General features: G+C 35.9%; 1 protein-coding gene across 2 annotated transcripts in view; it reads left to right on the top strand.

Annotated features, from left to right (window-relative positions):
• LOC145672160 (uncharacterized) overlaps positions 1-4,754 on the top strand; it is a 315,761-nt gene extending 311,007 nt beyond the window's left edge. Inside the window, exon 5 of one of the 2 annotated variants that reach the window (XM_081741500.1) lies at positions 4,070-4,754. In XM_081741500.1, coding sequence (XP_081597626.1) covers positions 4,070-4,084 — 15 coding nt within the window. In that variant the 3' untranslated portion in view covers positions 4,085-4,754. The remainder of the gene's footprint in view (positions 1-4,069) is intronic. The other variant, XM_081741501.1, reaches the window with a different exon arrangement.
• Positions 4,755-14,722: the final 9,968 nt, after the last annotated feature.

Below are 14,722 nucleotides of genomic sequence, written 5' to 3'. Positions count from 1 at the left end.
AAATGTTGACAATGTGTCTTTCCTCACATTAGCCAGATTCTAGAAATTGTACAAAACGTGAATTTGTGGGATTTCATGAATTTCATGAGATTACGGATGTACGGAGAATTGCTTAGAATCGGGAAAACAGAACGTGTCGAGGGTTGCAGTTTTGAGTTTTGACACATGGAAGGAATTTGTCTCTCCATGTGAAAACGGTGTCGCACGTGCCACAGCAGACGGAAAAAGCAGACGATGGTAGTTGGACCCCGCCAAACAAAACCACAGGACGAGAAGGGTTCAAGGAGAGTTCAGAGACAGTTCAGAGAGTTCGGAAGAGAGAGTTGGAAGGAGACAGTTCCGAGAGTTCCGAGATTGTTCATCGACTTTGAATATACTTGGTTCGAGTCTGGAGAACTAAGTTACATTTAATTATCTACCAGATGATAGGAGAAAACAGTACGTTGTCCGTCAACATATTCTAAACGACGTAGAGCTTCGAGGGAGATTTACATTGAGAGGCCCATTCCTCAATGCCCACTTTCATCGTCCAACAACAAGGAGTGTCAGCCTAAGGAGCAGAGTTCAACACCAGAAAGACGAAGGATAGCGACCGATTTATCCAGGTATGTGTGACTCCGAGTCAGAATTCAAAGCTCAATACTTGATCGTACTATACCTTACTGGCAAATGACTCCGAATATCCGTTATAGCAAACATTCAGAAATCTCACAGTTCATTTATCAGATTTTAGAAATACATTGTTTTATGTTAAATGAAGTGGAAGTATATTTATTTGTTTAATCCCCATATGAAAACCTCTTGCAAGTTAAGTTACAATTTACCCACTCATTCTAGATGGTGAGTGGAAGGCGCCTAGTAGCACTCGTCTTTGCATCCCCAAATAGGCACTGAGTGGCTAGGTTGTCAATAAGTATAGGAAAACGTAGAACGGCTATATTCGTCCGTCGTCTGTCAAACATCAGAGGAAAAACGATAAGCGATCGCCAGAGAGGTTCTTAATTGCTGTTGATTAAATATTCCAACAATAGATTCCATCTCCCCGCTTAACTCCCTACTTAAACCGGAAGTGGTAGAAATCAACCATTTCCGATTTCAACGCTTTTAACCATAGATTATAAATGATAATGCATGGCTGTTAGGTTGTCAATTAGTTGGGGCAAGATGTTTGCTATTGAATAATCGGACAAGGTGTTAGGAAATTGTGAAAACAAATGAAGGGCGTGACTAGTGTAACTATGTAATATAAATAATGTGTAAATGTGTTTAGGTTGGAATGGAGCCATAAGTGGCTGAAGTTATTTGCAGATTGGATATGAGCCTTATGTTGCTGAGTTTGTTGTATAATTATCAAAGTTAGTTGAAGGCTAGTTATCTCTGAACCTTAGTGGTTGTAAAGTATATGTTAATTACCCAGAGATATACAGGTGCATTAAAGAGTTGAAGTAATCAGGAATTTGCTTTGACATTCATTGCGAATTAAAGTAGCTTAGAAGGTTAATTAAAAATATATACCTTGCACTAATTTTTGACTATCTAACAAATGGCATATATACCTTGCACTAGTTTTTGACTATCTAACAAATGGCGCAGTCGGTAGGATGCCATTTGTTAGATAGTCAAAAATTAGTGCAAGGTATATATTTTTAATTAACCTTCTAAGCTACTTTAATTCGCAATGAATGTCAAAGCAAATTCCTGATTACTTCAACTCTTTAATGCACCTGTATATCTCTGGGTAATTAACATATACTTTACAACCACTAAGGTTCAGAGATAACTACCCTTCAACTAACTTTGATACTTATACAACAAACTCAGCAACATAAGGCTCATATCCAATCTGCAAATAACTTCAGCCACTTATGGCTCCATTCCAACCTAAACACATTTACACATTATTTATATTACATAGTTACACTAGTTACGCCCTTCATTTGTTTTCACAATTTCCTAACACCTTGTCCGATTAGTCAATAGCAAACATCTTGCCCCAACTAATTGACAACCTAACAATGGCGAGAATATTTTTTAATTTATTCAATGTTTCAACAATGTATTCCATTTCCATCTTCATCCGTACACTAAAACCAGTAGTGGTGTGTATAAATTTACTACCAGTTCCGGTTTCAATTTTAATCTCGATTGAGCGAAAATTGAAAGAGGCAACAAGATGTTTTTGGTATGGATTCAATATGCCATGAATAAGTTTCATGTCCGCTCTTAGCCGTCTGTTCAAACCGGAAGTGGTAGAAGTTACGATTTCTATTTTCAACCTTGATCGCCATAAAGAAGGAACGATAACAGGCAGCAAGCAAGAAGTGATTTTTGTTAATATGAATTTAGTGTTCTGTCTCTGTCCTTATCTGTCTACTGTACTAAAAGTTTATTTCATTTGAATAGAACATTAATAGACCTAATAATAATGTTCCGACCTAATAATATATCGACTTTTGATTTTGCCGAAATTACAGTGTTTATATAAAATATAAATTCTTTTAGCAGGCAATATATCTAATGGATTTGTGCGTTGTTTCGTTAGATGAAAAGTTACTAGGCGACAACGAGTTATATTGTTACCAATATAAAAGAAAATTTCTGATAGTAGATTTTGTGAGCTTGTGTTGTTAACTATGTATCAGTTTAAATACGTACAAAGCACAAATGAGACTCCTAGTCCGCCTAGTTACTTCTCCTAGTTTCAAATGACTCTAGTAAATACTGTTGTTAGAGAGGTCTTGTATATTTTTCATATCTTGGATAGATGCCTGATTCTTTATAGGTTATATAGAAATTACTACCACTTCCGGTTCCCCATCACACAGAACGAAAATTATAATAGGAGGTGAGAATTTTTTTAATGAATTCAGAACCCGAAATATATATTTTTATCTCAGCTTTTATTTTACTATTGAAACCGGAAGTAGTAAAACCAATACAACTTCCGGTTTCAATAATAGACTACCGTACTTCTTACAGTGCAAAAACTCTTTAAAGGGTACCGGGAAACTATTTTTTTTATATGCGTCATAATAACAAGTTCTATCTCCGACCTCCTCTTTTCCAACCACAATTGTCAGATCTACTGCTTCGCTTTTCAGTATTGAATTCGCATAGATTGGAACTTTATCATAGCTTCACAGTATGGAACGATGTTTCTAAACCAAATACTTTATTTTTATGTAAGATTTATGAAAAGGGGAATACTTCGTGGACCATCTGTTAACAGAATTTTTATTCGCATTTTCATTTTTTTTTTTTTTTTTTAATTTTCTAATATCGATTCGGATATTTGGTGATCCGGATGACTGGAGTTCGAATAATTGAAGTTACAGTGTATTTCTAAAGCACTGTGTTCACATCGAAAGCATGGAAAGCCTGAAGGAGGTCCCGGAGACCATTATATAATATTTTCGGTTTATTTTGACCTGACGTCACGGACAACAGATCGCTATTATTCAGGTCAAAATAAACCGAAAATACTATATAATGGCCTCCGGGACCTCCTTCAGCCCCTATAGGGAATCAAAATTTTACTATGTGACAACGTTGCAGATTAACTTGGAACCATTAGTATTGCATCTGGAATTCATCAAGCAGTTACGCTACTAGTGGTGCTAGCGTCAGCGTCTATCAACTTTAACTGCCATCTGCAAAGAATCGATGTAACTATTTGATGGATTGATAGATCTTCTCTGAGGTTCTTTATCTGCGACATTTCCACATAGTGCAATTCGTTTCTCCACACGAGGACCCGAAAGGTATACAATTATATAATATGAAAAATTTTAGCATTACTTTAACACTTTTGCCAAAACAAAATTCACTGTTAAATGTTGAAAATCTCTTGCATTTTTATATATATATAAAAAAATAGCTACTGCAGCTTAAACAGTGCATATAATTATTGTGAATTTTCATAATGTAATATCTACTTATCCATTTTATTCGTTGTTGTTTTTTCGCTTCTTTAACCAAATATTTTACTCAAAACTTTGTTCTAACAATTATACGTAATTGTTCTAATCAATTAACTTTTTGTTCTAACTAGTTTTATTATACCTTCCAGGTTACCGAGACTTAACAGGATCTAACCAACCAGCTTACATCAATCCAATTCCCTGGCAGCATCCAAACATCGAAGAAACGTCCAAATAGTTAAGTTTCGATAACGGGAGGGAGGAAATGAAGTTGTCATAAATCATCTGTGATATTTAGGTTTTTTTAAAAAAAAAAAATCATGCAACGATAAAGTATGTTGTTGGATCTTTATGAAGAAGATATTTTTTATCACCTAGTCTTGAGATAAGATTACATGATATTATGTAAGTAGATGTTAGAAGGAGAAAAGATATTAAAAACATATCGTGTCTTGTTTTTGAGGTCTTAAATGCAATATATGTAAATTTTGTAAGACTTATTTTAAATAATATTCGGAAATCAACGTATTAATTTATTTTTGTGAATTTTAGTGTTTAGATTTATGGTATCGTGAAGGTTGTTTAGTATTGTGTGTATGGGTAAAATTGAATATAATTTGTAAATATTCGTGTATGTGGTTTGTATTTGTGTACATGTAGTCTGCTTGTGTAAAAATTTTGTGAATTCATAGTACGATATAACATCCACATGAAAGTATTATGTTTGATAAAGATGTGTTTCTGACCTAAAAAGAATCAAAATTTTTTTACCTGTTTATTTTTAAAGAAAACGAAATATACTGTTATTTTTTATTTCTTGTTTGAGTAATTATCGACAGTAAAATTCTTTGGAAATATTTATGAGTTGTTTCAGTGTTATATACCTTCAAGTGTCATTATTATTATTATTATTTTTCATATTGCAAGAAGTGAAAATTTAAAACTGATACAATTTTCTCTTAATTTGAGAGTGAAGCTAGATAGCTACCTCTGATAGTCACAGCACCATTCTGTAAATGTAATTATCTTCATGTGAAGAAATGTGGAATTTAACGATTGTGAGATTGTGACATTTAATAGCACGGACAGTTTTGTGAATTTTGTGGGGAAAGGCTTGGAAGAAGTCCAGGGTTAGTTTAAGGGTCTATCCCAGTCCTCCATAGCAGTGTTCGTAGGTTTCTGTAAGAAAATTTCCCTCGACTAACAAAATTTTCCCTTTTCGTATCAAATTTTCCATAGTTTCTTGAGTGACCAATTCCTACGACAGATATTATGTGATAACATTAATTAGCTGTATTAAAGGAAATGCCATTTTCTTTTTATTTCAATTTTTTTATTTTTCTTCACTTTTTTAAACCAAAAAATACAAATAAATACACAGTTAACAATGGCTGCAAATTATGCTACTTTAAACAAATACACACAAACTATTGCTATTGTATTTTCTTATTTCTGAAGAACAAAGAAAATAATAAGTATTTATATTGGCCAATCAGCTAACGCAGAATTTCCTTGGATTTTCACATTTTGTAGAAAAATTCCATTTTTCCTCTTTTGCTAAATTTGCCTATGAACTTCCCCCAGATTAGGGAATCCCTCAAATTATGAACACTACTCCACAGAAATTATTTTTCTTTTATTCTATGAAAACTGGTACCATCTGTTATCTAGCTTTGAAGTTGTTTCCTGTGGAATGTGTCAAACCTGGTCTAATTTGCTTTCTAAAATGTGTAGAATCGTGCATTGCTACTTGTATTAAGAACTTGTACTGCTGGTTTCTCAACAAAGTTGTTAACGTGGGACACCTTCTTCTTCTAACAGACTCTTCAGTTGTCAAGTAGAAGTGACACTGCAGTATGTGATGTACATGTACCGGCGTTTTTCGTTACGGTTTTTTGGTTGCCGTAAAATAATCATTAGTTTGTTAACACTTTCCTTCTTACCCGTAAATTCACTCAGAAACTTGAATATATTTTAGCATCAAGTCCTATTCATCATATTGCCCAGTCAAAATAGGTTTTGTGTCGGAACAAATTCCCGGAGAGCTGAATTTTTTCCTGTTGATAGACTATGATGAGACATGTAATTTCCCAAAAGTCCCCGGTTCTCCCCCTTGTGCTTTCCCCCCAGCCCCCCTTAAAGGTGAATTTGCCGTCTCTCAGAAAATTAGCCATAACTCCGAAACCAGTGGAGCAAATGCTTCGCAATTTTTTTTTTATTTTCTTTGCCTAATGTTAAGCTACAAAAAACGTCTGTCTTTTATTTTTCTTGAGAAGTGTATAGTTTCGCGGCAATTGTGTCTTAAACAGAAAACAACAGTTTTTTGGCGGGAAAAATTCCCTTTAATTTATTTCTACGAGGTAAAGTAAAAAAAATGTTTCAAATGAAAGTTTTAGATCGAAGTCTAAGCTTTAAAACGAGGTATATATTGTCACAGCACGTAAAGCCAGAATTGAGTAATGTAGCTTTGAACGTCATAAGAATATGCTTCAAGCCTCATAGGAATAAGATCAGAAAATGCCAGTTTTGGTTCGGGGGGACTATTCCCTACCCTCATATCGGGCTTTCCATTATCCACTACCTATGGACCCGCTGTGTCCCGGATTGGCGACAACCGGCAGCTTTCTTATATTGATTTTATTTTAATTTCTATACTTTTAAATAAATTCATAACAAGAACAGCATCACGGGCCACCCACCCACCACTATAACCTAAGAATACTGTGTGCAATGTTTTCTAATATTCATTTTAAAATGAAGCCAGATTATTCGTGTAATTGATCTTCAAAATCTTCATTGTATTGAAGTACATTGTTGCATGATAACTGTGGTGGGCTAAAGTGAACATGTTGGACATAGCCAGATTTCAAAATTAAAATACTTAAATATTTGCACCACAATGGTGGAGTGCCCTGAATGGACAGTCCCAAGAAGTATTTAAATTAAGTAATTAACAGAAGTTATGTAAATGAATTATATGAATTACTTGTGATTAGTTAAAATATTAAAGATATAAAAGAAATATTCGGTAGAGCTTTTTTTTTTAAAAAAAATAAGTGATTTGAAATATACAAAATACTCTTTAACTCAGGTAATCAGTGGCTTTACCTCAACTCAGATGCTCCATTGAAATGGTCAGATTACAAACATACACCCATCTCTGTACATGTTCTTGCCAAGCTGTAAAAGAAAAAACATATGCGAAATTTTCCACATACCTTAATTGATGTCTGGAATCCGTATAAGAAAGACTTCCATGTTATTTTGTCGAATTTTTAATGTTGATAAAATAAAAAAAGAAACTCCACTCCTCCACAGAAATCATAGATTTTCAACACTGATATTCACACACATAAAAAAATTATTTTTATATTCACACGAATATTAAATTGAAATGACCGGTCGATAAAAAAATAATGATTATTATTTTTTTAATGAAAATTTGGCCATTATACATTTCTGTTCATAGTTCGTGCACATATAGTTTTGACGTGTTCTTCATTGTCTTCTTCCTTCTGTCCTCTCTCTTCTCACTGAAGTTCGCTCGGTATCCTGGAACCTCCTAGATGATATCAATTGCTGCTACTGTGCGCTGCTCTGGTTGTTTCTCCGCTGCACTGGCGTCTCTCTCATAGTATCTCTGGATCCATTTGAAGACATCTGGTTCATGTAGTGTTACTAGATAATTATTATCTGGATTGCCTCAAAGTCTCTGAAAATGTTCTGATTCTACGGTCCAGTTTCAAAGTTCTACACTGGCCACATATGACGCACTTAAAATTTTACTTTTAAGATTTTATACATATATCACACGGCAAACTACATACGAGAGTTATACGCTAGTAGTCATTGTCCTAGCTGCAGATTTAAGACTCAGTCTCTGCTTTAAAAAATATTCAAACTCTCCTCTTTTTAACATCTCGTCTCGCAACATGTGTTTCCCGTAAAGCACAGTTAAGTTCTGAGATGACGTTAAGTACTGAGACACTTACTACTGTTGATATTTCAGATCAAGAAAAAAACTTAATCTCGAGTAACGTCGCAATTCGGCTATTTAAAATGTGCCTATCTCACAAAATAGACCATTGTCACGATGAGTCTTGCACAAACTATTACAGAGGATGACCTCTGTATATCGCGTCTTAACACCAACTAACTTGCTCCTTCCCTGTCAAACAGTTTTCTTTCAGAGGAAAGAACATGATTTTGAAAGGCTCGCTCCTGACCTACCCAAAATTCAATGTATAGTCCCTTTTCGCGGACCCTAATGGTTTTGTCGCCAAAATGTCTGGGTAGTACACTTTCATGTAATCTTTCATTTATTCTTAAATTATTATTGCTTGTCATCTGTATTGAGTTTGACCACTGGATAGAGGAAATCCTAAGCTTTAAAACGGTGTATCATACACTTTGTTATTCAAATGTTAAATACTTGTTTTCGTATTGTTTTCCCCGGCGTCACTGTACATTTTCTTTGTAAACAATCTTCCTTGCCGAACCCAGTCCATGTGCGTTTGTTTACATCGCCAGAGTACTCTGGTGGTGATGTCTCGCAACCTCCACACACACATTTGTTCTTGGTTTTTCACTTTTTTTCACAATAATTATCATGAATCAACAATATATTCTATATTACATTGTACCTAATATTCCTCTGATTATATTTACATAGGATTCCAGCAGTGACATTCAATTTAGAATTAATAATCAATAAATATACACATATCGGCTGCTATGACATTGACGGTACTGCGTATCGCTGTCGTCTCAATTACAGCAATGCCAACACCAAGCACAGTAAAGTAATAAGCTTTTGTTTTAAAGTTAAGGTAACAACGAAAACATCTTTTCTGACCAAAATTACATCTTATATTACATTTCTACAATTCTAAATATGTAATAATGCTAAGATATGACTGCATTCATGATTTTCAATGGGGGGAAAACCCACTCGCAGGAAGAGCAGGGGCTCTTCCTTGTCGAAACCGCGCTTTGAAGAAAAAAAATAGAGGCTGGTTTTCTGGCGGGATCCAACCCAAGCTTTCGAAGTTTCTAGTGTGAAATCTGGTCACTTTACGAAAAAGTAACACCTTATTATTCCCAAGAATTCAAACCCACTTGCTAAAATATCTGAGCGAAAATTCACAAAGGTAATGGGGTAGGATCTATGTCGCCAGGGCACTATCTGCAGCAACATTAGCAACTCTGCTCACTTCTACCTAACTAAGTTAGAAGTATGATTTAAATATATAACCTAGATAAAATTTCTCTCATACCACAATTCTTGTTTAACTTTAGATAGCAATCCTGGGTGCACGTACACAGCTTTTAACTACTACGGAACAATTTTTCTTTTTTTTCTTTTTTTTTACTCAGTGGTGCTTTTCCAAGTTAAGTTTTCTTTCCTACATATATTTTTATATTCCAAATGACAATGTTTAATTCACCTATTTTATATACTAATTAACCTAACTAACTTATATATTCTTAATTAACCTATAGATATGTAAATTATTCTAATATTATGCAAAAATTTCACGTGAAATTAACATAAAAATTCTAAATAAAACATAGCTATATGTGTGCCTGTTATAACATCCCCCTTTGAAATTTTTAATGTATTCCTAAGTACATTTAAAATTTCAACACCTCTACATATTAAATAACCTGATATTTCTACATACATATACAAGTAATTATTGCTACAAACAAATCTAACCTCTAAATAGTTAAATGTATACTAACAGAGCTATCTGAGTCTGAACGTGAATACATTTTTCTTCTTTTCTTTTTTTTCTCGAGAGTACCTCAAGTTCGTATTGTTAACCGCACTACCTGTCTCAGATTTCCTGCGGTGTCCTTGCCTTGTATCGTTTGATCAGGTAGGCGTTTCTCCTACATTTCTTTTGTCACAGGGTCACCCAAAACATACACATTGTGTTCTGTCTTCTTGAGGATAGAAAATGGCCCGGAATATAAGAGCAACATTTTCCTTGTAATTCCTGAAAATGCATCAGATTTTGGGAATACCCTAATTAAAACAAGTTCTCCTACCTCGTATTGCACTGTTGCATGCCGTTTATTAAATTCCCTCTTTCTTTTTTCTGCACTTTTCTTTAGATTTCGGGATGCTATCTCTACATAATACTCTATGTCCTTTCTATCTTCTCTCTGGAATTTCAAATAATCGTGCGATGTCTTTTGACATTGTTTGTCCAAAATGTACCTCATATGGACTAAGGTTTGTTGACAAGTGTTTGGCCGAATTCAAACACTTCTCCACCTTCGTTAAAAATTTTGGCCATTGAGTCTGTCTGTCGTGACAGTACTTTCTCAGCATTCGCACTGTGGATTTGACACTCACTTCTGCCATATTTCCCTGGGGATAATAAGGCGTACTAGTAATGTGTTTTAGCCCTAATTCTCTCATCTCGTTTTTCCATCTCTGAGATTTAAATTGAGTCCCATTATCAGTTAACACATAATCCACATTTGGACATAGTTTTAGGAACTCTCTAAGCTTTCTAATGGCCGAACATGACGTAGCTGTCTTGCATGCATATAGGCCGATCAATTTCTAAAAAGCATCCATGCAGACTAATACATATTTTACATTACCCACCCCTCTTGGAAGTGGCCCTAGCCAATCTAAACAAATCAATTGATTTGATCTCTCTACTAGCACTGGATTCAGTGGTCCAGGTTGGTAACACTGGGGCGGTGATGCCTTTTGACATATGTCACATGATGTTGTATATTTTCTGATGATGTTCCTCATCTTAGGCCAAACGAAATATTCAGAAAGAAGCGGAAAAAGCTTGCTTGCAGACAAGTGACCTCTCTCGTCATGGTAGTACTGCAGCAAAGGTTCAACTAGCACTTCGGGAATACAAATGCGCAGACCGTTACAATCGCGTTTACACAATCTCTTGTTACTTATTTCGTAAGTGTGCTTATCACCTCTTATCTTCTTACTAACATCTACGCTCTCTATTCACTTCTTTATCTTTCCACAGAATGCATCAGATGATTGCATTTCAGGAAGGATTGTGATCAACTTGCGCAATTCCCCGGGAATCCCTGTGAAAATTGTCATCAATGACTCTTTTATCTCTAGTTTTCTATTAACGTCGAACTCTTTTCCTGTGTTAGGGGGGTATCTCGAAAAATGATAACTTAAATTCTGTTTTGAAGGCACATACTCGAATTCGAAGTCTAGCATGCTTAATGCTAACACGAACCTTGCTATTCGTTGATTGGTTATTCTACACAACAAAATAAATTTTATCGATAAGTGGTCAGATCTAATCTTGAACCTGTTCCCTATCAAATAGTGTTTGAATTTGTTTACACCATCTATTATCGCAACAAATTCCTTCTCAGTTATCACATAGTTGCGTTGAGCAGCGTTAAAAATTCGCGATGTCATTTCGATAATTCTAATGTTGCCATCATCATCTATTTGATATAAGTGCGCAGAACAGCTGACGTCTGAAGCATCGCATTCAAGAATAAATTGTTTGTCCGGAAGGGGCTTCTTTAACACCACATCTTCCTGAAAGATTTCCCTTATTTTTCGAAATGCCTCCTCATGAATTTCAGTCCATTGAAATTTTGCTCCTTTTTTCAAAAGTTGAAATAAAGGAAAAAGGACTTCTGCATACTTTGTACTAAATATGCGATAAAACTGACAATACCCAATGAAACTACGCAATTCTTTCACATTTCTCGGCCTCCTAAATGTCATTATCTTCTCAAGTTTCTCAGGGCACTTTCCTATCCCATCTGGGGACAAGTTATATCCCAAGACGCTAATTTCTCGTCTCGGAAATTCACATTTCTTCAGGCGTAAAGTCATGCCTGCTGCTTTAATTTTGCCTAACGCAATGTCTATGACGTATATGTTCGTCAAAAGACGAACTTCCAAGGATGACGTCATCAACATAATAACCACAAAACTCTCTGCACTCTGAGAGGATTGAATCGATTGCTCTCACACATGATGAAAGAGATTGCTTGGTGCCGAAAGGTAACTTTTGGAATACGTAAGAAATTCCGTTATGTAAAAATCCTAAGTATTTTTGACTGTCAGATTTTACTCGTATTTGCAGAAATGACTCTACACAGTCAATTGAAGTTTTCCAACGTTTATCACATAGGTCTCTTAGTGTACTAAGTGCTGGGACTGGCTGATCCCTTTGACTAACAGTGACCTCTGCCAAACGTCTCGCATCCAAACAAATACGAGCAGTTCCGTCCTTTTTTGGAACTACAACAAGCGGGCTGGTGTAGCAAGTCTCAGATTTTCTCACTATTTTCCATGCTTCCCACCGATTAATGATGTTAGTCACCTGATTCCTAAACTTCAATGCATATGGATACATTTTAGTTTTGAATTTCTCTTCTTCACGCAAGTCTATACTGTGTTCATATCCCTTTATACACCCTGGTTTTAAATCGAACACCTCTATGCTTCATTAACACTTCTTTTAATTTTTGCTTTTCGACCACACTGAGGTCAGTGTACCCTTCTACGAGGCTAGAAATTTCAGCTGGTGTGACTTTAGTTTGTACTTTATTCCATTCATGCGGGCTGTACACTACATTGGCAAGTTCAGTAGCTGTCGGATATTTTCCATCATCCAGATGGGTTCTGAGAGAAGTCATCTCCTTACTATGCCCTTCTCTATTTCTTACATCATCCATCTGAAATGCATAGATGGGTTCTATACCCGTTTCGCCTATTTCGCCTATGGGAAATGAATGTAAAAATCTCTCTTCATCTTCAAACTCTAAAGTCAAACTCCTGACCACTAACTCACTCTCTTCGATTTCTACATCTCGAAAACTAACCTGAACCTCAGTTGGTGAATTTAGTCTCAAAACTCCCACATTATAATCTAGCACAGTCTTGCTCTCAGCAAAGAACTGTGACCCAATAATCAAGGGACGATTTAATCCTTGTACAATTAATCCCACAGTATAGAATTCTTGATTACTAAATGTCATTACTAGCATCACTTGTCCAAGGATTTTGGCTATAGATTTTCCAAAAGCCGAACTAACCTTTATATTGTTTGCTTTTAGGAATGCAGGGGGTGGGGTGGTATTCTTTACCTGTGCCCATAGGTCACTACTAATTGCGCTAATAGATGCTCCGCTGTCAAGAAGACCACATACTTTTTTACCAAACAAGTTTCTACTTCTGGTAACGTTATAACATTGTTGGTAGATACATTCTCCCTTTCATCTGTTTCCAATAAATCTCGAAAAATGGCATTTGATTCATCAAAAAGACATTTATTTAATTTAATCTCTTTTCAAACCTCTCAAAAGCAAGCATAATTCTTTATCTTTACCTTTGGCACTTTTATCATCCGAAAAATATTGTTTATTAATAATTTTGTCACATTGTATGCAATCTCGGCTATTATTTTCTAATCCCATGATTTCTAACTGTTTGACAAGAGTTTCGCATTCTACCTTATTATGTTCAGCATGATAAGAACTATCATCATTACGCACACTACTAGGTAAAAATTTAGCACTATCAGATAGAGAACAGTCATCTGTAGCTCCTAGACAGCGTGCGTACGTTTCTCACTGTCTAGAAACTGTTTGTCTCATATTCCGGGGGCTCTGTGACCTAGATCTTTGGTTTTCACTTTCATTAGAAGAACCGTTACCCCTACTGAATTCTAGATTGTTAACCTGCTCTTCACCAGAGTATGATCTCCTCCGACCTCTGGGATTATTCCTGCCCCTGAAGGAACCTCGGTTGTTTGAACGACCCTGAGACCTTTCATTGTTATTATTCTCACCATTTCTATCCCTTGGTGACCATGTCGTTCCATGGTTGCCAAATTGCCTACTCGTGTTCCCTCTACCTCTCTGTGTATTTCCACCACGATTCTGATTATTGCGATTCTTTCGTGGGGAATATGGGCGATGTCTATACGATGTACCGCTAGACCTTTCACTATCGCTTTCTTCTATTGACATCATATTAATCCCCCTTCTAATGTTATTGTTTCCGCTATTATTTTCATACGTCACTTGCAATTCTGCCACCAGACCAACCAATTCTTCAATTGTTTTTGGTTTGGATGATATCAGAGACCTGTAAATCCAAGATGGCAGTTGTCTTGGCAGTATCTTTAAAAGTACTTGCGGTTCTAATGGCGGCGATAAAATACTATTTTTATGCAGCAAGTCTAAAAGGTACTCCGTAGGAAGCCTATTTGAGCGGCTATCAAACCGAGCCGTTAGAATGGTCGCACGTAAGTTCGCCAACATCTCTTCGCTCAGATAGGTCCGTTTGAATTGCATGATAAAATCTTGATACGTCTTGCACTTAATTAGTTACTTGAGCCCATTGCAGTGATGTATTTCTAAAGCATTTCGAGACAAACTGTAGCTTTCGATCTTCCGGTACTCCTGTGAGATCAAAATAATTATCGAACTCGACAAGAAAATTATGAGACTGCACTTCACTTTCTAAACCAGAGAATATAGGAAGAGACAGATCACGATGCATCAGTCCCACAGCTGATGCTAGCTGGCACGTAGAGACAGGCGGCTGAGCGTTTGACGATACGCGGGATTCTGTCTCGTCTCGAAAGACAAAACAAGGAGCGTCTCGAGAGGTACCGGGTTGGTTATTGTTTATTCTTTCACCTCTGTCATCAATTTCTCGAACCGATTTCTTTAAAGAAGCAAGTTCTTTCTCTAATTTGGTGCAAACAGAAGTAATATTCTGTTGTATCTCTTGCATACCATCCCGATATTCGCTCCGCACCTCT

The sequence above is a fragment of the Thermobia domestica genome, chromosome 15 (assembly GCF_964235325.1).
Source record: "Thermobia domestica chromosome 15, izTheDome1.hap1.1, whole genome shotgun sequence".
Classification (NCBI taxonomy): Eukaryota; Metazoa; Arthropoda; class Insecta; order Zygentoma; family Lepismatidae; genus Thermobia; species Thermobia domestica.
This window is presented reverse-complemented; position numbering and strand designations above follow the sequence as displayed.